General features: G+C 37.1%; 1 protein-coding gene across 1 annotated transcript; it reads left to right on the top strand.

Annotated features, from left to right (window-relative positions):
* MBTPS2 (membrane bound transcription factor peptidase, site 2) lies at positions 1-26412 on the top strand. Its single transcript, XM_029085189.1, has 10 exons — positions 1-144; positions 2519-2657; positions 6357-6460; positions 8839-8966; positions 12805-12923; positions 13780-13960; positions 16848-16942; positions 18898-19093; positions 24801-24876; positions 26190-26412. Exons 1-10 carry the CDS (start codon positions 68-70, stop codon positions 26410-26412), a joined length of 1338 nt encoding a protein of 445 aa, XP_028941022.1. The 5' UTR covers positions 1-67.
* Positions 26413-27474: the final 1062 nt, after the last annotated feature.

Below are 27474 nucleotides of genomic sequence, written 5' to 3'. Positions count from 1 at the left end.
CAACTCTCTGAAGGCATCTTATGAAGACTGGCTGCTGACATACGGCTTGAGCGTCTCTCCTTTTCACATGCGATGGCAAACGGCTCTCTTCAACCGCCAGTTCTACAACTGGGGAAGATGGAAACCCAGATTTCTGTATTTATGGTATAAGTTCAGGATTTTTTTTCTTCTGTCAAATACAAAGTCAACAACTTAACACAACTGTGCCTTTCAGCCTTAAAAGTGTAATGGATAGACACGGTTATTTTCTCTAGGCTAATGATAAAACCAAACTAGTGTGGTTGCCCTAATTGTACTGTGCCAGTATAAGTCTTCCTCCTCTACTAAAAAATACATAGCTGTAATCCAGGTTGCATATTGAGATGCTATAAAACTAGAAATCTGTAAACTATTTTTACCTAAGGTTTGAACTATACATAGTTCTTAAGTGTGCAGCTATTGCATGTAATACTGCATACCGAAACAAGTCTGAAAGCAACATTTTATATCCTAGATCTGTCCATCACTGTACACTGAGCTCTCCCCTGATGGCTAGAGTTTAAAAAGTATTCAGAGACAGTTGTGTCCCTGTTGTCAATCATTTCCCAGACATTCAGCAAACATACCTGCTCACAAGCATATCTCTCACCTCCTGTCTTTTATCTGCTGGCACCTTTCCCTGCTAAGATTGCACAGACTGCTGGGAATGGGTAAATAAGCAGCGTGGTTAGTATGGGTGCTCCTAGACTCATTTAGGAAATTATTGCTTAGTTGCCTTCTTAGCATTACTTTATATCTTCTCTCAAAATATAAAATGAGTAAAGTTTGAATTTCTTTTCATTTCCTGTATTGCTACCCTCAGTGAGACAGCAATGAGAGGTCTGCTTCATATTGGTTTCTCTTGTATGTAGTGTTTTTACTATTTCAGTCTGAAATAGTTCTATATCAATCACAATTTTTTAATGTGTATAATTTATTACAGGGTAATGTTTCAACCAGTCTCTTTAATTAATATTACAAGTACTTTTTGCTTTAAATAAATTTGCTAATACCCAGTGAGCTTTGTTAAGGATAGTAAGAGAAAGATTGTGCTATTGTGAGAGGAAGAAGGACTGGTAGTAAATTTAAGTGTTTTGTCTAGAAAATAAACTTTATTACATCCTTTAACTATGGGACTGATAGTGGGCATTGGTATTTCTAGCTTATCTCTTTAAACCGTAGGCATCAGTATTCCTAGCTTCTTAGCTCTTTATCTCTTTGAGCCTTTGCAGGACAATGGGTGCAGGTAAAGGTTGTGTAGCTTGCCAGAGACTTGCCTATGTGGATGATTTATCATGAAGCTTCAGACAACTTAAAGTTAAGGAGCAAAGATAACCAGGTGGTGGGCCAGTTGAGACCAGAACTGTAGTATGGCTCAGATCCAAGGATAAAGTGCGCATGTGCCAAGTCAAGGGGGTACTATAGGTGACGATGAGGAGGCTTGGGGTTACTATAGGTGGCGATGAAGATTCCTCTCTAAGACCCTCAACGACCACCACCAGAAAGCTCTGCGCAGACACGAAGAGGAAGAGACCTAATTTTAATACGAAGCGGGGAAAGGTTATGCATATGTATAGGCATTTTGCAATAGTTAATGAATATGTATAAGAATGCACCTTAAATGTGGAGAGCTGATTGCCTGAGGGCGCGCACTTTTGTGGTGGAGCAGTCACCCCTGCGCCCAGCGCTGAATAAACATACCTACTTTACAACTTTATAGGTTGTGGAGTCTCTTTCCGCACATCGGGACAGTATAAAATAATAATAATAATGCTGTATAAAAATTCACCACTAGGTGGACTAACTTAAATTGAAATTATTTTCAACACTGATTTTAATGAAAAATAAATTGGTGAGAAGAATAATGTGTTTTAAGTAACTGATTTTAATCTGGTCTTGCAGTTGTACCTTTTAGTTCTTTAAAAAAGGTTGAGTCTTATTTACTGTTCTTTAGTACTTTTTATTGTTTGTGAGGAAAATGCAAAATTTATTGAAAAAGCTTATATGAATGAACATGTTTGCTACTCTGTCATTTGATCCAGATCAATATGTGATGTTGTGTTGCAACAGGGTTAATTATATATTGTTATTTATGTTTCTGTATTCATAGCTAATGGCAAGTTACATGTATTGGATAACTGAATAAAATTTAGCATGAGTAAGAACAACATAAAAATATTTTAAAATTAATCAGGATGTGGTTTGGATATAAAACATTTATTGAACATAATATATATAATATAACATAAATAACATAATCCTTATATAACATAAGGAAATGTTATTAGTCAATGTTACTAGTATATGTCATTATTGTTCTTAGTTTCCTTTAGCTAATATTTTTGTATTGGATTGTTGATACATGAATGGTAGTAGCATCAGGTAAGTTTTGCCCTGTGAATTTGGTGTGCTAAATTGCGCTAAAGCAGTTACATATGCAGAGAATATGGCCCATCTTCTTGCGGCTGTGCATGGCTGAACTATTTGCTTCTCTTTGCAGGTTCAGCATAGGAATGGTGTTTGGTATAGTTGCCATGTTTGGCTCTGTTATTCTTCTCGGAAAGACACTGATGCAGACACTGACACAGATGCTCACTGAGGCACCGAAAGCTCAGAACGATCGTATGCTGCAAGTTGTGGTAAGTGTTCTTTCCTCAGGTCTTTATTTGGGAGTTGTAAACTGATCTTAACCAGCTTCTTAATGGGGTATGTGATGCTTACACCCTCCCTGGCAAGAATAGCCTAACTCCTGATATTCTTCTACATAAAAAATTGCTGGTTTGTTATAAGCCTTAAAAATGAGGAGTGGAGGTAGCAAAAGAGGGGAAGACAAATAAAGGCAAACACGTGGAAGAGTTTGTATTGAAAATTCGCGGGAGTGAGAATTTGCTAGTAATTTTGAAAAGTCCTAAATTATCGTAGTACTAAGATTACAAAACAGAGCTAAGAATTTGCCTCCTCTGGGCTGTGCAATGTAGAATAACTACTGGCCTTAAAGTTTGCAGAGCAAATCCACAAGAAGAGAGGAGTTCTATTTCATTTATTACAATACAGAACATCAGTGGAAAAGGAAAGAAGTGTGAAGAGCTTTGTGTGATAGCAGAAGCAAAGATTCATTAGTGAGGAGACAGCATATTTTTTGTTTGTTTAAGGATTTATGCTCTAATTTGCAGTATGAAATTGAAAGTTCTGTTTCTGGCAGTATCTAGTCAAAGGCCTAATAACAATGTACCTAGTTGTTTTAGGATTTCTGATGCTGAGTAATATATTGTATGGTTTTAGAAAGGAGTGTATTTCACAGGATGGGAGAGATTGCAAATACTGACTTTTTAATCTCCACGCAAGGCAGCAATGGAAGAACTGCCGTTGCCTTTACAGCAGTTTTAACCCGGAAGGATTCCCAGCCACCTTTATTTCCTCGAGAGTGCTATCTGGCCAGAACGTGTGGTCATTTTCCAGAAATGCAGAAAGTCCTGAGATTGCTCTGCCTTGTGCTGCATGGCTTAGAGCAGGGGTGCCCAGCCATTTTACTCAGCTCGTCTAGTGAACAGAACTTGTGAATTGTGTGCTGCCACAGTAGGCCTTCCTGTAAGTGCTAAACTAACTGCGTGCAGCTAGACTTTAAAAATTGCATGAGTGCAGGAAGCCTGATCATTAGCACGTGCCATAAACTCAGTGCCTTTGGGGCAGTTGGGGTCTGCTTCACACATGCAGAGTGAATATAGCAAATGCAGTGTGTGTTGGCAAAAGCAGGCAATGAGACCTGGGAGAGAACTGCTGGTACTGCCACTGCAGTCACCTGGTCCACAGCCTGCTCCTGAGTTATCCCCAGAAGCAGACGGGCTGTCTGTGTGTCCCATAGAGCACAGGTTGAACAGGAGACAGAAGGTTTTAATTTACCTGCCAACAGGGTATGTCCTAAGCATGTATGTCTGCTACATTCTGGAGTAAAAAAAGCCTCCCTTACTCACATCTTTATTTTCTGAGATCATGGTATGGATCTGTCTGCTTTTGTGACACTAAAGTGGTCATTTGCAATATGTTGCTCTTTTGAGAAAATAATATAGAGGCAACCAAAGTAAAGATGAGCCTTTGGAATTAAGCTGGTGTGAATTGGAACTATGAAAGCAGGAATCTAGGATAATGTTAACAATTTCAATGTGGAATGGATTCCTCAGTGACTGCCTACTGGCAGTGTCACTGCACTCAAACTGAGGACAAACTGGCACTGAAAAGTTAGAATGTATAGGGATAATGTAATGTCATGTATGGGGATAAGGTTACTTCTCCTAAGTTGACTTAAGGTTCTCTTTCTTTCCTACCTCATTCTTTCATTTCTGAATGATCGCAGTTGTATAATTGTGCCTTTAAAGAGTTTCAGTATTCTTTTTGAGGAGAATGTGCTAGCATAAGTTGATGCAAAAGAAGTGGCCTGTGTGTGGTTGCAAAGAGGTGAAGAAAAAGTCAGGAGGACCTTCTCCTCATTTAAATTAGTTATTTGTATTTGACTGCCTAGAGGAGAGTTAGGTTTTTAAAAAAAAAACAAACTAACTTTTTGTTTTTACTCAACTTTAGCCTGTGGTATAAATCTGTTTAGCCTGTAGCTTTTGTCTGTGGAGAGCAGGGGATACAGTTCTGCTTATGTTTTATTGATTAAGATTTTTGCACCCTTCCTCTTTTGTTCAGTCATGTACTTTATTTAAAATACCTATCCGTAGGTAACTGGGCTGTTTTTCTTTAGCTGCCCCGTCTTGTGTTGGTTGCCTGTTGACAGAAGTGGGAAAGAGGCAAAGGAACTTCATTTACTAAAGGCATTTCCAGAAGACTGTGAAATATAAGATGACAATGCTTATTAACAAAATACTGCTATTGATTTCAGAACCTTTCATGGGAGTTAGCTTCCCTTTTAGGTGAATCTTAAACTAGCTTCTTTGACGTAAAGTCTGAAAGCATCCAGTACTGTGTTCTAACACCCTGTAGTCATGGTGGTATTAAGATAGCGACTCTTGCTACTGCTGTCTGTCCTCCCCTGTGCCCCGAGCAGAGGGCCACTGGCAAAACCAGTTAACTGATGTATTAGTGCCACCAGCTGACAATGTAATATAAGTGATAGGTGCTTAACAAATGAAGAGCACCTGTCTTCATACAATGAGGTACAATAGTCATGCCAGTTAAGATAAATATCTTGGTCATGATCACACTCTGGATGGAATTTGGATCTACAGCCGTTTGTGTTCCACAAGGGTAGTTTTTAGAGAGTCCTATAGACAGGTCAGGAATTTTTGCCCATAACATCTCTTTTCTGGCACTGGATTGCAACTCAAGGTGTGTTCACATCAGCTGTTAGTGACTGTACTGGGGTGTACTCTCCCTCAAGTGGGACGAGCTGTGGAGCAAACAAATCTGTCCCAGAGCAAGCAGCAGAAGTGGCCTCATCATCCCACTGCAGCACAGCCACTGAGTGGGGAGAGGAAGCAAGCAGGAGGAAGGTCCATCAGGAGGAGAGAGGGAATGGTTCCTCCTTCTCTGAGTCGGGACAGCTTTGAAGCCCATCTGGAAAGAGCTGGTGTCCCATGACTAGTGCAATGAAGGACTTGGGAAGTCGTCAGCAACAGGAGGAATGTGAGGGGCCTGCATATTATGTCTTACATAAATTAATATAGTATACACATTGCAAGTGGTTAGTTTTTTGGGGTTTTTTAAGGTTAAATTGCCATATGTAGACTGCCAAAACTGCATGATAGACAGACTCCTTTTTTTTGACCTTGTAAATGTGGGATAGTCTCGTTAGTTGGATAGGGAGAGAGAAGGGAGACTGACAGTTCCAGTTGTAGGCTAATTTTTTGAATTTTTGGGGCTCATAGTGTTTTAAATGTTTCTTTGTTGTTGGTTTTGTTTTTGTTTTTTTTCTGAAGAGTGGATCTTCTCTATAGCTACATGACTGGCTGCAGGAAATTGTAAACTAATGCTCACAGTTGCCAAGCCTCTCTCATTTGAGTGGGAGTCTGTGTACATTTTTATTAACTTCTTGAGCTTAATATAGAGTGGGACACATTCAGTCAGGGCTGTGGGGAGTAAGTAGGGCAGGGAGAAGGCTTTTGTGCCTAGGGAGCTTTTAAACCTTCAGCAAAAGAATAGATATTTAATATATTTTAAAGTACATTGAATAAATTTGGAGAAGAGTTACAAACTGATAGTGCTGTGTGAGAACGGCCCCTCTTGTGTTGTGGGCCTGAAGAAGCTGAGTGGTAGCAGCCAGTTTAGGGGCAGAATGATTTGTCTTTGTACCTCTTGGTTTCCTCCTGTGTTTTGTTTTGTTGTCATGCCTACATCAACAGGTGCCTGGTGTAAATTTGCCTGTCAGCCAGCTGACCTATTTCTTCTCTGCAATCCTCATCAGTGGTGTGATACATGAAGTCGGCCATGGGGTGGCAGCTATTCGGTAATACAAATTAGTTTTCTCTCACTGTGTGCCAACAAAGCCTAATATTCCAGAGCATTTGCTTACAGGTGAAAGCACTGCTTTGGCTTATCTAGACAGTCTGTTTATTCTGTGTTTCATAGCTTCCTTAGATTTCAAGTTTGGAAGGGTGTACAATTAAGGATAAGAGTTTTAATACAGTGTCTCTTCTACAGATCATGAGAAAGGACTTCTGCTTTGCAAATATACCATGCTGCATCAGGTTTATAATAATATTTCTTTTAAGTGGTCCTGTTTTTCACACAGCAATTCCATTTCTGTAGCTGTGGTACTTGAAGAGGACCCATGCACTATTGTACAGTGGTACTTCAAAATAGATTTTAAATTGATTTGTTTAAACATAACTTTTGAAATAACACATGAACAGGCTGAAGTAGTAGTAATTCAGTCAAATGTTATTTGCCCCTGTTAATCTCAGTGATGTGTTAATTTTGATCAAAGATGATATTTTTAATATCACTTGACTATTATTATTTCAGAAAAAAGTTGTTTGATATGGTTAGTCATTAGTGTTAAATGACACTCTAGCATAAGAGGGTTAAGTAGTGGTTATTGGGACTGATATTCAGCTGCCCTCCTCATTTCTCCTGGACATCATCGTCTGTGCCATGAGCATGAAGCCCTAAGATGTTTCTTTGATATTCTTGAGCTCACAGAATCATGACTGCATCGTAATAAGTTGTTTCTTTGATTTTCTTGAGCATATGGAATCATGACTGCATTGTAACCCATTACTACCTCCTTTACAACCCCAAAAGTTCTCACTTAAAGGGGTGGATTGGGACCCTCTGTGTTTCATATGCTCTGTTTGTCTTTCAGCTTTTTTCCCCCTAATATTTACAGGGAAATTTCTGTGGAGGATGATGCTTTTGCTCTTGCTCATCCCAATACAGGAAGAAGCAACAAAATTTTCCTTTCTCATACAGTACCTTCACATGCTGCTGGCTAACTGCAGAGAAGCCAGGAGTAACTACAGAGCTCTTTCTAAACAGAATGAATAATTCTTATACCTTCTTGGTGTGATATCTTTGTTCAAGATCTGGAGCAAAGGCTCTGAATATTCAAGTTTGGGTTATGTTTTTGTCAAAGAATTGATTCCCAGCTATTTCCAGGGGAAGAATTAGTTTGTCCAATGTACATTGCTGTTGCTGCTGCTGTTGTTTTCTGCTTGACTTCTATCAGTTGCATCTATAGTGCTGTTATGGTTAATCCTCAGGGTTTAGGCTTTACTAAATAGCTGATTCTGGCAAATCACTTTCACTCTCTGAAATCTAATATACTTTTGCCAACTTCAGTTCAAAATAGTATTGGTTGAGAATTACAAGAACTCAAAATATCTGAGCCTTAGCTTAGTCAAGGCTTGTGCCAAAACTTCCTTTTTCTTGTTCCCTCTGTACCCCCTACCCAAGACATGAAATCATGTGCAGACAGTAGACTGCCTATTACTAATTGATAGCATGGGTAGGTCTGAAGAGTTAACTCCAGGGAATTAATGTTATTACTTCTTTCTGATTCATTTTGTATAATTTGTGTCTTCTTTTATTGTGTATGCACAATAAATAAGTAAATGTGAATAAATAAAATGCCATGCTCAGTGTCCTGTTATGTCTCTCTAAGTCCCTTATGAAATTTCTAGCTTCATAAAACCTTTATATAGTTATTCCAAAAACTACCATTTAAAAACAATTGTAAAATCTCAGAAAAAAATGTATGTATTATCTGTAAGATAGTGTCAGCTACTAATATATTTAAATAGCATTTGTCCTTTTAACCTCTCATTTTAATTTTTTTCAGATGACGTTTCCCTCATTTTTGTTAGTTTACAATTTACTCTAAATTTCATTTATGAGAAACAGAGAAATTATAAATTCCAGAAATCTGTGTCTCTTTAAAAAAAAAAAAGCAATTGCTTCTTCCAGCTAATTTTTCTTAGATTAGTTTGAAACTGCATCCTACAGGCTGCCATTTTTTTACTTAAAAGAAAAAGTCCTCAAAATATTAAAATATATGCTAACTTGAAAGTAGGAGTTTTTTAAAAAATAGTTTATGTGTTACTGCTACCAGGAGACAGAAAAGAAGTCAAGCTTATACTTTTTTTTTTTTTTTTTTTTTTACTAGGCTAAAAAATGTGTACACCTTAAAAGTGGTAACTCCTACAGAAAACATCCTTTAGTGTCATTATCTTTCAATTATTTGTATTGTGAAAAATGAGATAGTTTTATAGTTATAATTTTAGTTATTCTTGTAAAAAATGCGTGCTATGTAGAATCTCTGTTATTCATTTGTTTTTGTTTGTTTGCAAACAAATGCACCTTAATTTTTCTTTTGTTCTTTTTAAGAGAACAAGTACGATTTAATGGATTTGGGATTTTTATCTTCATTGTCTATCCTGGAGCATTTGTTGATCTCTTCACAACCCACTTGCAACTGATATCTCCAGTCCAGCAATTAAGGATATTTTGTGCAGGTAATAGTTGGTGTGTTTTTATCAAATGTTTACTTAGCACAGTTACTTATTCTACAGGCATCATTTGTGAATCCTCGATGGAGGATTGAAGGTTTAAAATGAAGAAGTACAAAAGCTTCTCTTTACCTAAAGGTGATCCTTCTGTTCTGAACCTACACTGTGATTTCAGAAAATCATTAGATCATTACTGTCCATATTGTGCTGTTTTCTGGAGGACAGATGTCAGTTTCTAGGAGCTTAAATGATTACCAATTCCCTGTCATAAAAAATGTTGTTATATGCTAGATCTGATTCAGAATATTTGTGCATAAGAAATTCTGGTAGTGTGGTTGGGGAAAAAAAGTGTTTTCTGACATTCTTCTTTCATTAGATAAAGTTCTTACACCAGCTCAGGCACAGAAGTTCCTTTGTCTTTTTGTGGTTTTGTTTTTTTTTTCATATTGTATGGCCTAAGTACCAAAACCTTGGAGCACGCAAGCTGGAAAATACTCAACCAGAAGCCTAGTAGTATGAGAACATGACTTGCTGTCGGAAGTGAACACCCTTGAGCAATTCACTGCCATTTTCTGCAATAGGAGCAATCTATTATGTGGTTTTTCAATAGTATTGTGAGTGATTTTCAGTGACGTGTGAGTTATGTTATTATACAGGTCACTGTGTTTTGATGTTGGCATCAGGAGGAAATAAAGGCTAAAGCACAAACATCCAAAAAGAATCACAGCTTGTGGCTCCAAATAACCTCCAAATGTTTTTGCTTTGATGCTTTTTGAAGTCTCTGGCTACTGGGAAGTTGAGCCCTGTTGTGGGAAGTTAGACTGATACTGTGTTATGGTACCCGAACCTCTTGTATTATTGATTGCTAGAGACAAAGGGTGTTCCCAAATTACTGAAATAAAGATAGAAAAGTTAGCATCTTGGTTTAGTTCTTGATACTGATGATTTTCTATTTCAGAGGACAATAGGATAACAACCAGCCTGTTGTAATGTTTAGACACTAACACTGTTTCTTGAATATTGTAACTAAAACATTATACAGAAGGTTTTAGGCTGGGCATACAGAAACCTTTAGCAAAGCATATTTTCAGGCTTTCATAAATGAAGTAAATTATTATAAATATTAAGGTAAGTAAATATATCTATATTCCAAATACATTAATGAACCAAAATAATTCACTGCAATAGGCTAACTTTTATGGATCCCTGTTTCTCAAATTAATCAATTTCCATTTCCAACTACTGAACTGAACTGAACTGAAAGAGAAGACATACCAATTTTCAAAATGGGTTGCTTGCCTATGTTCCTGAGAAATCATTTAGAAAAATAAGGTTGTAAGCTGTAATAGAAAATAATTGCTTGCATGTTTTTGATGATGAGCAAACACCTATAATAATTTTTCAGATTTCATGGGGAAACCTGAAATAGAGGAATACAAGGTAGGAACAAGCATGTTGCGAGAGTGGTTAGCATCAATGGCTTGTTATCAGTTAGATATAACAAACATATGCATGTTTTTACAGCTAATGATAGGTATGTTTCAGAACTAGGTGTTTGATAATGATAAAACGTGATACTGAGTAAACTTGGTTCAGTTTTTCTTAATTGTCAGAGCAGTTGAATGAACCTCTTCTCAGTGTTCTGAAGATCTGAGTTTACAGAGACAAGCTTCCAGATTTTTGTATGGCAGCTAAGTAAAAGAGCTATACTAGAGAACGACACCAAATATTCCTTTTGTAGTCCACCTGTACTCTGGAGATTGAGGAGTATATTTGTTGTACAGCAGATGGCATCATGAGTTCAAGAATAGTGAATGAGCATTCTTGTAAAACTTGTGATATTTTTAGTATTAATTCTCTGCCTAATGGATGAAAAGTGCTTCTGTGTAGCACTTTCTTATAATTAGTTAAAATATTTGTATTATTTTTTGAGATCCTTTGTAATATGTGGTCTTGTCTTTAACAGGAAAAGGAGTTAAAGATTTTTAAAACATTATTTTAAGAGTTGTGTAAAGTGTCCCTTTTTAAATAAAAGAAGTTAAGTATCCAAGGATGAGACTGTTTTAGCAAAATTAAACTGATGGCATGCTCAGCAGTGTACCTCACTGGTATTCTCATTTTAAGCCTGTTTATTTTTCTGTGGATCACCTGGGATGAATTTAAAGCCTTTCTATTTTGGACTTTTCTGCTGTATTCCACAGAGCAAACTCTGTAGATTATGCTATTAAGGCCCATGTTTTCCTAACTGTTTGAATGCATTCCTTGTCACCCTCTAGCAATTCCATCACCTCTTTTTTTTTATTATTTTAAGATTTTTTTTCCAGTTTATTCTCTCTAGCGGCCACACTGTTACAAAGGAATTTTGTTTCTGTCTTAGATTTTTATCCTTTGTTAAGCTGAAAAAAAATAAATATTTTTAAGATAAAAAATATAAACTAATAAAGTTCAAATATGTACTGAATGCTTTTTGGTTTTTTGCACTTATGTGTGTATGTGTGCATGTGCATACGTACGTGTGTGAGATAAAGAAAACTGAATGCTGAAACATTTCATCTATTTGATTGCCTTCCGATGAGATATGACTGAAAACTATAGAAAGGTAAATCACTTTAAGAAGCGTCTGTGAGTGGAAATGGCAACGAACCCTTAGTTAAAGTACTCCAAAAATGTCTCTCATTTCTGCAGCATTAGAAACATAAAAGAAGACCAGGTGACATGTAGAGATAGCCAAGGGAAGTAAAAGTCTGCCGTATGTTATAATTCCTGCGTTATATACAATGTAAGAAAGATATATTTAATACGTTTTTAAATGTATCTACTTCAGTTCCTGTCCTGTAAATGCACTGTAAATACAGAATCGAATCAAACCCCTCTTAACAAGATAAAGCACTGTAAGAAGGAAATAAGGAGTCTTCAACATTGAAAAGTTTTCCTGCCTTGATCATACAAAATGCTTGTCCAAGAGCACAAACTAAATGAGAAAATGTCTGTAGTACTGGATACTGAAGGAAGCCAAGTGTGTCTTATGGTAGTGGTTCATTTCTTCCTATGGAGAACAGTGTACTATAAAGATTGCAGTTGCAAATATGTTGCCCATAATAACGTGTCAGGAAATGCTGGTTGCACAATTTAGATTCTTGATGTGGTTTTAGGTCCAGATTTTCTTGTAATAGAAGCCTTTTTTCAAATAATTTTCTAAACTTGTTTGGCACATATGCATGCCGTTATTTTAATTAATACAAGGGAGATAATAATGGAAAAATACTGAATTGCAACTAAATTTCAGACATCTTGCTGACTATGACAAACAATATAAACATATAAGCCCATTTATTAAGATTCTTAAATTCAACAGTTTATTGTGCTAGAAGGTGACAAGTAATACATTCCATTCCACTGTTTTTTTAATATTTATGGTTGATGACAACTCTGCAGATAAAAACTGTGGTTTAATAATTGATTCAGAAGCCCAGTTTTTCTTCTGGATACTCTGCCCACTGCATGCTTAGAAAAGTAGTGGTACCTGACGAAATACCAGTATGGTAGAATGACACCTTAAAAATGGAATTACCGCTTCCCTGACTTTTCTGATAGTATAATTCTCAGGGGCTCAGAGGCGTCTCTAAAACTCCTCTATGAAGTGACATCATAGAAACTAAAGTTTGTAAAGTAATGTATGTATCCTTCTTTCATGTCTGTGTTCACAAATTACCTGTTCATCCATTCTTACTAAACATTTCAGGAAAGTTAATTAGAAGGTAACTGTAGAATCTTGCATTTCAAAACCACCTTTTTGTTATCAGTGTTTATTTGAAACATGATTTTTTTTATTCCTTCTTTTTAGGAGTGTGGCATAATTTTGTTCTTGGTGTTGCAAGTTTCATGGTTTTGTTTCTGCTGCCAGCCATTCTTTTCCCTTTCTATTACACGGGCGTTGGGGCACTTGTCACTGAGATCGCAGAGGTAAGAAAAGATCTTTACTGTTTCCGTATTATATGCTTTGTGACCTGAAATATACCTGTGTCTCTTATTATCTAAATCAAATTTGATCAGTACAGCACTCTGCAGAATCTAACATATTGCACTTTTTGTCTGCTTAAAGTTTCCTTCTAGTCTCATAGTTTTTGGTATTAGTAGATGAAGGAACGTAGCGTGAATCATTATAGCATGTTTAGACATTTGAGATGAGTTTGCAGGCTTATTTCTGGGTCTTTTTTTAAACTCCTTTTCAATATTGGCACCAAGTAAATCTACTGGAAACTGTATTATCACCCTAGTTATTGCTATCTGGTTTTAATGTTAAAGATTAGTTTGAGTTTATTTCCTTCCTTGTCTGGTCAGCTGGAAGCAAAGTAGAGGTAGACTGCTGAGATTCTGGAAAGGACTGATTTTTTCCTGACTTAATCAAATACAGAACAGTTGAATAGCAGAGCTGAAAAGATTCAGCCTTTCTTGTATCTAAAAGTGAACTGATATAACTCAGGAGATAGTGACGTTTATTATCCTTTATAACTTTGAAAGTATAGATTCAGGGTATTGTATGAAAATAGTTACTCAAATTTGAAGAGGCCCCCAGAACACTTGGAGACTTGCCCTTTTCCTTTTCTTTGCACTAAATAAGTTATTATTTGTAGAGGATGTTGGTTTTGTAATGCTCTATCATAAGTTTAAATAATCAGTTCTCCTGAAGCCTGAGATTTTCTGATTCTCTGGAAATAGTGTCTTAACCTAAAGTTTTAATGGCTGTTTGGCAGAACTATAAACAAATCCTTGTAGTTTTAACTGTAACAATATGACTGACTTCACTGTTTCTTCTCAGGATTCTCCTGCCAATGGACCAAGAGGTCTTTTTGTGGGAGACCTTGTCACTAACCTACAAGACTGCCCAGTTTATAGTGTGGAAGACTGGAATTCCTGTCTGGGAGACATTTCGGAAAAGTCACAGGTCGGCTACTGTGTAAGTGCAGCCACCCTACAGCAATTAAGCTTTCCAGCTAGAGGTATGATTTTAGGTGCTCTCTTCATTATTTTATACTGTAATTTTATCATGTCTTAAATATTATTTTGGATTTAGGATTTGTTGGTGGGGACAGATTCCTCATAAAGTTGAGTCTTCTATCCTGTCTTAAGCAGTTACCAATATGCTGTTCTGTTTTGTGACATCTGAAAGTGAGGAAGAGGCAGATAGAAGATAGAAGAATTTCTCTGTTCTTCCAGTCATCCTATACAAATATCCTGTATGATCTGAATAATGAAAATGGCCTCTGCAGGATATTGCCTAACTTGGTTATTAGCAGTAATGCAATTATTTCCTCTATTTTCAGTTCAGTTATATGGATCAACTCAGTGATCTTTTGCAGATGTAAATTCCACACATTACCTTACTGCTTTGATCAGCATGACATTACAAATTGTATGGCTTAAGCCAATGATGTGCTTTGTTATGGCCGCTTCTGATGTGTCTCACTGTACGGGTTTTATGTTTCATTTGCTTCTTCAATCTCACAATGTCATTGCCCATAAACTTAGTTTTGTCTGGATTGCACATATTGCTTCTGGAAGTCAAGTCTATTTCCTTCTGTTTTCGTTTATACATTAGAGTGTTGCTGTAAGGGCTTAGCCCTGAGAAACAAAAAAATGTGAACTCAACTAGACTAGAACAATAAACAAAAATTAAGTAGAACAAAAAAGAATAGTTAAGTTAAATTGTCTGGATGTCTTGTGACATGCCGTATGCCTGCATAAGGCTCTCCAAAGTTTGTTTCATGCAGGCACCCATGGAGACTGAATTCCAAAGGTAAGGGGCTGCATTTGAGCAAAACCTACATGATGCTATTCAGAGCTTTAAAATTGTCATTGCATTTTTCCCACAGAATCACAGAATGGTAGGGGTTGGAAGGGACCTCAGGAGATCATCTAGTCCAACCCCCTTTCTACACCAGGTTGCACAGGACTGCATCCAGGCAGGTTTTGAACATCTCCAGAGAAGGAGACTCCACACCCTCTCTGGGCAGCCTGTCCCAGTGCTCTGTCACCCTCACAGTAAAGAAGTTTTTCCTTAAGTTTTTCTGGAGCTTCCAGTGTTCCAGTTTGTGCCCATTGCCCCTTGTCCTGTCACTGGGTACTACTGAAAAAAGAGCCCAGCCCCATCCATTTGGTCCCTGCACTTCAGTTATTTATAGACACTGAGAAGATCCCCTCTCAGTCTTCTCTCCAGGCAGAAGAGTCCCAGCTCTCTCAGCCTCTCCTCATATGGGAGGTGCTCCAGGCCCCATCATACTGGAAGTAAACAGGAAGTCAGACAGCTTGACTACCCATGTATTTTGATGCATTACAGTTCTCTTGTGACACTGAGAAGGTATTTTTTTTTTTATTTTTGTAGTATGTAAGGAAAATAATCTGACAGCTGGAACTAAGATAAATATTTAAACTGGAAACTAGTGGAGTATAGGTAAGATCCTCCTTTTAGAGACCTAACAGTTTGGATTATCCCTCTGAAGAGGAGGGCAACTTTGGCACATGCTTTCAGCTGGATAGGGGTGGCAAGTAAGAACCAATTCTTAAATGCAGTAGGTATATATGCTCAGATTCAGCTGTTATCTGAAATGCATTCAGTCTCATGGATAATAAAACAACATATTCTGCAACTGAACCAGTCCTATTTAGATTGAAATACTAGAGACTTAATACTGAAGACTCGATATTGCTTCCAAGCTTGATTGCTGTATTTTGTTAGCAGCCCATTGTCCCACTGCTGCATTCTAATCAGACCAGTCTGTCTGCATTTTCAGAGTCATAAGCCTCCAGCAGTGAGAAATATTCCTCTGAAATTAAATGAACTCTGTTTGGTCTCTAGGAGCTGTCATTTATCAAAATCGTGACAGTTCACAACTTGACATAAATACAGAATATCAATAAAAATGTATCTAGCAAATGGACCCTATCTACTTGACCATAAAACAAATGGAGAGTAAACTGTTTGAGTATGAAGCTAGACAGAAAGCAATGCCCCAAGGACCTTCTCGAAATTAAAAAAAAAGTGTTTTCAGTGTAATTTATAAGGAAACTAATTTCATGGTCATTCACTATTCAAAAATATATGTGGTTGCTTGGCCTTAGGGTACTTGAAAAAAGGATTTCACGGTATGGTGCTTGCACCTGTAAGCCCCAAGCATAAAGCTCCATGTTAGTGGACTGCAGGTTATGCAGTGATAAATCAGCAACCAGTATCGCAAGTTTAATCTGCCTAAGGAAGGTGCTGCAGTGTTGCTGTGACACAGATTCTTACAGTAACCATTCTTTTGTGTGTTTGTTTAAAAGCTGTTGTTGTAGAGTAAGTTAGGTTTAATTAATTTAAAGAACATCCATACAAAGATTCTGCACCAGACTAGTTAAATCATGGTTTAAAACATCATTTATTCACTGCTGCAGCCTTAAAAGTAAGGAAAGCTTTCAAAACCTGAACCTTGTAAAGGCTTTCACGTTTTAAAGAGGATGTTTTGAGTCTTGGTCATTTCCATAGCCAGCCAGTGAAATAAGTACAGTAGCAGCTAACAAATTTCTTTGCCAAACCGTAATGCAAGTTGGGGGCAACGGATAAAAGTATTTTGTAACTCATTATGCTCAGAACATTGCAGTGGTAGATCCCCAGTATCTCAGGGAAATTTATCAATATGAAAAAATCAGTGACATGACTGAAATCAGGTGACATTCACACACATAAGTGGTGAAGCTTATTTTTAGTTGTGACTGAACCACAGCTAGGCTGTATGAATTACTATAATTCTTGAAGGCTACAGAATGATTGTTTTACTTTATTCAGAGACTAATTTATTTTCAGGAAGTTACTATAATATTGATCATTTGCTCTCTGCCTATGTTCTTTAGTCTATAGAAGACTCGATGGCACAGTTGAATGTTGTAGTAACAACAGCCTCACAGACATTTGCTTTTCATATAGCAATAACTTGGACAGCCACCTGGTAAGTTACTTAAACTGATCATTCTGTTTGGTAAATCTGAAATTATTTAAATTAAATTACTAATATTTAACAGTGTTTATGCAGTATACTCAAGTGTTTAAGAATACCTGCAGTTTGTAATAAAGGTATGTGTTTATGTTATTGTCCCCATTTACAGCTTAAAAAATGCAAAATATTAGTTATGATTTTTCCCATGATCAATCAGGGAGTCTCTGGAAGAACCAGAAAAGATCTTATACCCCTCATTCCTTTAGGCAGAAAGACACCTTCCCCATTTTCACCACTGGATGCAGAATATTAGTGAGAAAAAACAACTTTGGAGAACAAGGTGAAATTGCTTATTTTGGTGCTTCAGTCTTTAAAGGTACCAAGAACTACAGGCAAAGCAAAGCACTGGACTATCTGTTTAGTTATTTTGTTTGAAGCCAGCAGTGCTGCTCACTAGGCTAAACTAAAAACATGCAAGAGAAGGTCCTAGAGATTGCCCAGTTTCTCAAAATCAGGGCCTCCATTTGATTCCTTTTTCACCATGTTGATTTTCTTGCAACATGTGGAAACACATAAAGTTTCTCAATAAGATTTTGACTTACTCTCTTCAAAATACAGAAGTGTTTGTTAAAATACATGATCCATATTGACAGTGATGGAACATTTCTAATATTTCTCTTTACAAGAAAAAGAGCACAAGTACCAACTGTGTAAACTTTTCTACACATGCCACTTTACTATTGTTCTGACCTCTAGTGGTAAATACCTAAAGAAATGGAAATAAGTCTGGTCCTACATCTGTTATCTTTACAGTTTCTACAACGGTGAACTTCCCACTCCAGGGTGTTTTTGTGGTATTTAACCACTAAGAATTGAGCACAGACCAGTAGTTCATTTGAAATATGATGGCTGGTAACATCCTGGAGTTCAGCAAGATTTGATAAATCGCTGGTCCACTGAGCTTTGACATTCTTAAGCTCATACCTTCTACTTTACTTAGGAACAGAGAAGAAATAAAAGCATCCAGCAGCCTGTGACCTTCACATGTCCTTAGACTGGCTGTGAGTTTTTGAATAATTATTTTAATAATTAGTCTTTGCAGTGCTATGCAGTAGTATTTGAAAGTGTGTCCCCTCCTCATTAGAAAAGAATGAGCTTGTATTAATTTTAATGGAGAGTGTCCAACACTTATGGATCTATGGGGAGTGTAACCATCAGGCTAAGAAGCAAAAATCCTTTTTTTCCCCCCAAAGGCAAACAGTAGGTGAACTTTTCTTGCTTGCATTTAAGAACAAAAGGAAAATTATCGATGACATTTTAGCAGGGACATGAGGGGGAAAAACAATTTCCTGTTTCTTTCTGCTGTACTTTCTTTGGCCTGTGGAGAGCAAGAAAGATCTGTTCTTTCAGACTGCTGAGTGCAGGAGTGTTATAGGTAGGACTTGCGACACAGCACTGCATTAAGTCCTGTGTTCATCTTAGTTGAGAAAGGTTTCTTAGCTATCACACAGACGGTAGGTTTTTTGGTTTGTTTGCTGAACATAAGGTTTTGTTCAGCCAAATGAAGTTTTAGATCAGTGAAGACTAAAACTTCTTAACAGGTAAGTCACTACTCTTTTGATGCAGGCTCTGTTCATTAGAAATCACTGACTTATGTTTAGATGCCTTGATTTTTGTTATGCATGTGTGTACCTTTTTAAAATCAGTTATCTTTTATTTTGGTACATGTGCACACCCTCTCTTCCACATTGCACCAAAAATGGAATGACAGGTTTAATATATATCAGATAGAGGTTCTGCAAGATTTGACAAAAAACCCCCCAAAAATTAGATTTCAGCTTTTCATGCACTGGTAGTTTATCAGTGAGGCACTTCCTTTGCTTTAAAAAGGAATATATAGTACCTTTTTTTCTCATCTGTTGGAAAATACCTTTAAATTTGATAATAATTTTAAATGTCCTTTGCAGTATGCTTGTCTGCCAGCACGAAAAGTTATTGAGGCCAGCAAAGTTTGTCGAACCAACATGGACTGCCAGAAGGACTTTGTTCCAAGCTTTTGTGTGACTCCTTCTTTAGAGAACCAAACAAGGCTAATCAGGGTAAAACATCCACCCCACATTGACATGCTGTATGTAGGACACCCCATGCATCTTCAGTACACAGGTTGGTATTATTTATTAAAACAGTTTAACAAAAAAGATTTCTAATATGGTTTACTTTAGCTGGCTGAACAAGGTCTTGGAGTGCTTGTCAGTTAATTTGTTTAATGCAGAATCCATTTCTTGTTACAGCCAGTGGAGAGACCTGGACTACTCAGGCCTAAAATGAAATATGCACAGTGCAATGAGTTATGAAGGTAATAGAAACCATATCTGATAAGAGATAGTTGTTTTTTTTTTTTCAGAAAAGTATGAAAAGGCTGTTTCTATAACAGATCTCACTCAGGTTAGTCATGGGAACCAGGCACCTGCATTTTCCTAACATATAAACTTCTCCAAATGCTATTGTAAAATCTCTAGGGCATCGTGCTCTAACACCTTGCCGGGAATATTAGTATGACTGCTTAAATCATGCCTAATAGCCAAGTATCTGTGACAGATTCCCATGACTATTGAGCCACAAGTGCAATCAAAATGTAGGGGGTTTTTAGTGTTTTTTTTAAATTTATTTATTTGAATGCTCTAAATTAAATAACATATAACAGTTTAGTTCCTTACTTTGAAATGGACTATGGCTGTCTTTTAGGCAAGCTTATATTCTTGAGCCAGGTATACAAATAAAAAGTAATTCTGCTCTTGGAGCAAGTATGGAAAGAATGAACAAATTAATCTATGTTCCTACTTAGTAGCTTGAGTGGCATAGTGAAAATTAGCTTCAGATGGGCTTAAAAACTTAGGAAGTGTTAAAGTACTGTCCCTTCCTATGAGGAACTTGTCTGTTCCTCACAGACAGCTATACCTCGCAGGGGGAGATGCTACTTGAGACATCTTGAAGTACCTCCTTAGCAAGGCATTGCACATTTCTGAATAAGCTCTGGAATTAGGTACAAAAGAACTTTAGAAACAGTGATGAAATCTGTTAGTGTAAATACAGTAGCATTCTTGTATAAAAGTATTTTTAGTTAATCCTTTATCAGTTAATCCTTATCTTTATCATTCTGTACTGGTCATATTTTGATACTCTGTGACAAATTATTTCTACTTGTTTACACTATACCCCCATTTATGCCCAAAATACGATCTCTCACCCTCTTGCCATTTAGGAGGAAGAACACCGTTCACCTGTGTGATGTCAATACACAGTTCTGTATTTGATGTATCTTTTCCAAAGGCAGCAACAAATTTTAAGAATAGAGTTTGATAATTATTTTAAGTTCTCTTTCTTGGTCTCTAACAATACAAAGTGTAGGTACTCTAGAACAATTTATATTGTTCTCTTTTCCAATATGTTGGAGCAATGGAGCTTTAGTCAGTGTTTCCTACTGAATAGTAATTCTGCAAAACAATTGCATCTATCAGTCCTTCAGAAGCTGGAAAAGAATGTTATTGCATCTGAAGAGGCAGTTCTACTTTAAGAAGCTACTGTGTGAAAATACAATTTACAGGAATATAATTCTGAAGTGATTTACTGTACCCTGGGAATTGCACATTGAATGTGCTAATTTGAAAGCTAAAAGCTTGACTTTATTACAAACTTCGCTGCAAATACAACCTATGCTCCCCTTGGAAAAACACTAGAGCTAAAATTATAGGATCCTAGCTTGGGCAGCAAGTAGTCTACCATCATAGGATTCCATGCAATCCAATGAATGAACTTCTAAATATTTCAGACTTAACTTCGCACTGCAGGGCTTGGGGCTGACAGGTTTGATTCTTTTTCCAAATGTGACTGATCAGAATGTGGCAACCATTTTTTTTACAGTTAAGAAAAGAAAATAATTTCTTCCTCTACTGTGTGACTTGCAATAGGAATACATTTTAGTGAAATGCCTTATTTTTCCTGTGATCTTTCTGCCTGCAGGAAACATTGCTTTTTAGATGTGTGCCACATTTAATACACGACCTGATATGAGAGTTACACTAGTGTGTAGTATAACTTTACTTTCTCTAGTAATGTCACTAAAGTAATGTTTGAAAAACATTCTAATATTATGTATGTATTATTTTCTACTTAGACTTGTATTGTTGTCATGATAGTCGTGACTTTTGGAGAAGCGGTAATTATTTCATATTTTCATTTGAAGCTAGCTTCTAGATAAGATACAATATTTTAAAAAAATTATATCCATATTAGCTATTTACAAGAAACAGGCTATACAGCTTACTTCTATAAAATGTTTCTGTTTCCTCAAAGTAAAATATCCTAGCAAAAACATTTTTTGTTGATGTGGACGCTATATATTGCGCTTGTTTCCACCATAAAAAAAACCCTGAAGAATCATACTCCTAAATGAATTTACAGTGCTGAAGATTTGGCCAAAACTAAAACAGAAGGAATGATTAGGAATGCCTATTGTTTAGGATGGACACATTGATTAATCTTTCTAATTAGCATTCTCTCTGTAAAAAATATCTAATGTAATCCAATATAAATTCATACCATGGGTTTAATTCATGTGGTATTACCAAAGACTTTTAGACTTTTCTTACTGCAGGCCAGTTATGCTCTAAACACTCTCCTTATGTTGGACAGATGATATATAAGGCTGAAATGGATGGCCTTCTCATTATTGCCATGCAACTTTGCAATGTTTCTTCTTTATTTTGTATGGGTTTTTTTATTCCTTCATGTAATTTCTGTTATTGTAAAATCTTGGCTTCCTTCTCTGGCTCTTGTTAATATTCACATTTGGAATTCACACTGTTTGAGGGAAATCATATCCCTGAATGTTACTGTATCTGCATCACCCATTAGTGATCAAAAACTGCAAGATTTCCTTCATGAAAAGAAGATGGAACTTACCTTGAAGATAATCTCTTCAGACTGGGCCAGTCTCTTCTGTTTCATCCAAGTCTTCTAAAAAAAAAAGCTACGTCCTAGCTTTGGGGAGTTTTTTGGGCAACAACAGCCATAATCCCTGTTGAAGTTATATCTGTTGGAGTCTGGTTTCTCGGTATTTCCATGCTTATTTCCCCTTATTGCTGAGGATGATCCTTCTTCGCTTTCAACCCCTATTTAAAGGGTTACATGTATAGTTCTTCTGGAGACCACACAGAAATATCTCATGCTGTACTGCCTCTCTCCTTCATAGCATACATGCCCTTTCCCCCATGGAGAGGTTTTGAAAAGCTCTTTGGTCAACCTAGTCTCCAAATCACTTCTAATTAAGATTGTGTCTGTTGTACATTCTTTTCAATATTTGCCGACAGCATCCAGCATTAGCCAACAAAAGAAATGTTAATTCCAGGTCAAATAATTGTTTAATTAGAGTAGGAAAACAATGACTCTTTTGTCTCACCCAGACTCATTGCTGTTCACCTCGTCCCAGCACTGTCTTTTGAAGACAAGCCTGGAGAACATAATTTCTGTAATTCACTTCTTATTCCTTGAAGAACAGATTTGCCTGCTGCCATTAGGTTTGATCCATTACAGCTGCTACATTCATTGCCTCATATTGCAGTGTTTAGAGCTCAGTCCAGCAACGTCCTGAGGAGTTTCTTTGTGTTTTGGCGATTGCCGACAAGGTTTGGAGTTTAGATCCATGTCTAGTGGCTGTCAGGGACAACAGACAGTTTGTTGTCACAAAGAGGGAAGGAGATTAGTGATCCATTCTGAATGTAGGCATAACTTCAGGTTCAGGATGGTGACTTGTTAGTGGCCATTAGGTGTTTGTCAAGGGGCAGTTAGGCTTTGAAATTACACTATATTGAAGTATTTGTCTTCTGAAACCTTTGAATACACTGTCTGCCTCAGCCATTTTGCTATTTTGGCTCATGAACAAGAGATCTGATCGGATGTTCTGATACCAGCCTTCAGCTTGATGGGTTGTTTGCTTTGGATATCACTTGGCTTGGATGCCTCTGACTTTCTGAGCTGGGTGGTATCCAGGATTTCTGTCTGTTACATTCTTCACTCAGTAGTCCATCAGACTTACTTATTTTCTCTCAGTTTCCCGAAATCAATGGTCTTTCTTAAGCTTCTTAATCTTCACTGTCTTGGCACAGCTGTGGCAGTTTTGCTATTTGAAAGTTCTCTGCTTGTTGCCACAACAAACCCATTCTTTCTTTGGGACTCCTTGCTATCCAGATCTCTCCATCCCATGGTATGCTTGCTGGTTGCATGGTTGCTACTAATTATCCCTTGTGACTCATCAGGAGAGCCTCTATTAACAGAAGAAAGTGTGTTCGTGTGACTGAGTGGAACAGTTCTCTGCCTCAGGTGCCTTTGGAACGACTTTCCCCTCATCTTTGTTCTGGTGCCCCTGAATTGTTCATTGAACCTGAAGAAATCTGATCTCACTCTTAACTAAGATATGCTTAGCAGCATTTTTGGTATGTTATGTAGTAGTGCTGAGGTTTCCAGTGTTCTTTTAACCTATGGTTTTAAAATTTCTTTAAGGGTGGGTTAAATTGTTCCTTTCCCAAGGGATGTTTGTATTGAGTGGGTTTTGAACTCTTGCTTTCACATATCTCTGTGGCGACGGTATTTCTTATGGCTATAATTTTTCCCAGGCTGGTAGGGAAAATTCAGGCTGTAGTTGCTGCCCTAAACTTGCATCCAGAGTTGTTCTTTAGGGACCGAATGACTGTTGTTGATACTCTGCAAGCTCATTCTTAAGGTGATTTTCAAATTCTGCCTTAGTTTACCTAAACCTCTTCCTTCTGGGGATAAGACTCCACTGTGCTATGAGTGGAGCCTTCTGGTAGGAAAGATGTCTGTCTTCCAGCTGTTACAGAACTAAAGCTTTCCAATGGTCCCCAAGGCTGGCAGACTGAGACCGCTGTTTACTTTCAAAGACTGTATCAAGACTTTTTATGGATCTCTGTACTAACAGAGTGCACTCTTGGAGGTCTTAAGCTACCTCAGTTTTCTTTGAGGAGTCTCTCCTAAACATATGATATACAGTCAGCTGAAGCTTCATGTACACCTTCAAAGAAGTTACAGTACTAAAGAAGTGTTTCAAGGTCATGTGGTTCTTGACACTGCAATTTTCCAGTCACTATTTATCTGAAGGATGCTGAGTCCTGCCTCCCGGGTTTTTAAGATGCACTCAGTTACATCTCGGAGTCACTTACAATATCATCTGAAGACAGAAAAGCAAGCTATTTATGTACTGGCCAACTGGTGTTAGGATGTGTAATGCACACATGCATCATCTCTTAGCCTTTGCTTTCTCAGAGTGACTCTAGAGCTCTACTCCCTACCTGCCCCACTCCTGTACACCATGAGCTCAGCCTCAGGATCTTCTGCAGGTACTGCAAGAGAAGAATTTTCTGGCCTTGACAGAAGGTACATGTGTGCACCCACGGTATGAATGTATACATGTGGATTGCATATGCTGAAAAAGTCTGGTAACTATAATCTCTTTTTATATGTTTTTCTTTGAAAAGGACTTAAATGACACAGTGTGGTCTTTATGACTATGGATGTCCAGTTGCCTCTGAAAATATGTATCTTAGATCTCCTTTTACTGAAATCATGCTAATTGTATTTTGTGGAGTGACTCTCCTATGATAGTAACCATGTTGAAGAAAGATTTAATGACTGCACTCTTTCAAAAACAAAGACTAAGCAAAACCATATAGATTGGTTTTTCATCCTTGAAGAAATGTCATTTCAGATCTGATTTTTCTGCAAAATTATAAACTAAAATTCATAATGTTATAATCCTGGAATTACTGTTCATGTTTTGTGTATCTTTTCATTTCAGTAAGTCTCAGCAGTTTTGTACCACGACAAAACTTTCTAAGCATCGATCTGCCTGTGGTGATAGAGACATTTTGCAAGTATCCTTTGAAGTATGCTTGTTCTTTTAAGGCAAGGAGGGAACTGCTTAGAATTTGGTGACACAGCATAATTTCAGTTGGATATCATTTTAGACAGGATGCTCTGAAACATTTCTGTAGTGTTTTAACATCTTTATCCCATCTTTGTATTGATTATTGTCCATGTGCCAAGCTTAAAATTAAATCTCTCACTTTCTTGTGCTTAGCTTTTTTTAACTCCTTCTTGAGGGTGAGTCTTAGCAGCTCTGACAAGAAAGTCAAAGTAATCCTGAATTTATGGCAGGACAAATGAGGTGTTATTGCTAGCTTTGATATGTCAGAGTTTTATAATTTTTGAGTCATTCTGCTGAACTAAGTAACAGGGTATGGTGGATGTGTTGTTTTTTTTCTTCAACAGAAATTAAAACTTAGCCTATATAAAAAGTAGGATTATAATTCAGTTAAAACATGCTTATTAATGAACGAGATGATAGATATACACATATGTAAAGGTTAGTAGGCTTGAATATGGCTAATCTAAGAACCTTAGAAACTGAAATGTTTATGTGTGGCTACGGAACAATTAAACAGCATAGTTCAGATTTGTCCATAAAACTAGAGTAAAGGTGCTATATAAGCTCCCCTTTTCAGGGACCACACCAAGGTTCACACTGATCCAGCCGCTTTCTGAGTCGTATGTCTTCTTGTCCAGCCATTATAGGATGGAGGTAGGTATTAATGTTAGCAAGCCTTTACCAACAATAAAAATTACCTACCCTTGCCTCATTCTCACATGCACATGCACGTACAGAAATCCACTCAACTTTTCTGGGAACAGGTAAGTAGAAGAGAGAGGCCAGATTGCCAGTTATATTCTAGCCATTTACTTACTCCTGTGAGGGAGTGTTTTGGAAAATATTCCTAATCATTATTTCATACTTAGGTCATAGGTCTAGAATACCATCTTACCTCAGGCATGGTGTCAGAGCTGTAGCCTTGCTCCAAAACCACACAAAGCAAGAGAGGAAGATGGGCAGTGTTAAGTGTGGTTTTGCTGTCTCCTGCTTTCATCTGAGTCATGAAGAGTGCAGGTTGTTTAAGTATCCAAACCTAGTGCTTAAAAACAAATGAATCTATAAAGGTGATTCTCTGAGCTGATCTGTTGTGGTGTAAAAATCATTGTACTCATATAATTTCCATGAAACAGAATGGCAGCTAAAGAAAAATAACCCTTGTATGTTTCTGCATACTAGTAATAAAAAATATGTTTTGTATTAATTTTGTTTTTACATTTTCTTGGATATTATTCATGAACCTTAACTAATGTCAACCAGGTACCTAATTTCACTGTCAGGAGCACTGGCAGTTATCAATGCTGTACCCTGTTTCGCTTTGGATGGTCAGTGGATATTAAATTCATTCCTGGAAGCCACTCTGAGCTCCCTCATTGTGGAAAAACAAAACAGAGAGCTTGTTGGCTTTTTAATTTTGCTTGCTGGTAGTGCACTTTTGGCTGCCAATGTTGCACTGGGACTTTGGATGGTGACAGCACGATAGAACATTGGATGCTCTTCCATCAGTTCTCAAAGTACACAGAATTAATGAATCCATTGCCTTTTAAAACTTGTTCGGTACTGAGATTGAAATAATTCCCTTAAAATGACACTGAAAGAACAATCACTGGTGGCTGCTGTTTTAATTTAAATCTGTAAAATGTTGTGTCTGTTGTCATGGGAAAACTAATAGACATAAGTAAGAACCTTTTTATATATTCTTTAACCACTGTACTAATTTTGGAGAAATTGCATTGTAAAGTTTCATATGAAAAAGTCTAAAACTTCATTCATTTAGGTCTCAAAATAAGGGAATTATTTGGCCTCAAACATTTGTAAAGTGGTAGAAAAAAAACACTTAGGTTTTCTTTTATAATTTGAATAATTGTCAGAAAACCTGTGTGTGTTCTGATCATTTCACAGTCAGCATAGTCTTGAGCATCTTGTTTTGTTTCTTTAATCTGGTATTCTACCAATGGACTCTAAGAAGTCTGATCTCAAAATGGTGAAAAGCTAAGTAGCTAAGGATATTATTACCATGTGTTAATGATTAGAGAGAGAGGCCATATGGGTTAGTATCTCCTTTTCAGCTGGCCAAAATGACTGGAAGCATGGTGTTCTCAGGACGTAGATGAGAAGTGCCAACTTCTATTAAGATTGAAGCATGTGGGAGGATAACTATGCCCACATGTCTGTGTTTCTTACCCATTCAGTTGTATATTATCATACACAGCTGAAGATTTTTTTAAAGGCAATATTTGTCAGCAATAGCTACAAGATAACTGAAATTTAGTCTGAGTTCTGAAGTATGCTGTGCACCATTTTTCCAAAGTGATAAGTAGTGTTTGTGTTATTTTACTCAGAAAATAGTACTGTATTATACCTGTGTACAGTTAAAAGTGAAACTGGTTGTTTTTATGGTGTCTATCTTCTGATGCTATGCATGTAATAATGTACAGTAACTCACTGATGGTTCCTGTCGTTCAAAGGGTTGTTTTCCTTTGCTAGGATTCATTTTGTTCAGAGATAGCTAACAAAGATGTTTAGCTGAAGTTGGTCTTGGATC

Source organism: Antrostomus carolinensis, unplaced genomic scaffold (genome assembly GCF_000700745.2).
Source record: "Antrostomus carolinensis isolate BGI_N321 unplaced genomic scaffold, ASM70074v2 scaffold16725, whole genome shotgun sequence".
NCBI lineage: Eukaryota > Metazoa > Chordata > Aves > Caprimulgiformes > Caprimulgidae > Antrostomus > Antrostomus carolinensis.
The sequence above is the reverse complement of the archived record's forward strand: the minus strand, read 5'-3'. Positions and strand labels throughout refer to the sequence as shown.

Excerpts from the sequence above, each read along its gene's own strand:
- MBTPS2 (XM_029085189.1), top strand. The coding sequence starts at position 68 with ATGCGATGGCAAACGGCTCTCTTCAACCGCCAGTTCTACAACTGGGGA. Across the intron at positions 16,943-18,897 it reads ATAACTTGGACAGCCACCTG|TATGCTTGTCTGCCAGCACG; the intron begins GTAAGTTACTTA and ends TGTCCTTTGCAG. Across the intron at positions 19,094-24,800 it reads CATGCATCTTCAGTACACAG|TAAGTCTCAGCAGTTTTGTA; the intron begins GTTGGTATTATT and ends TTTTCATTTCAG.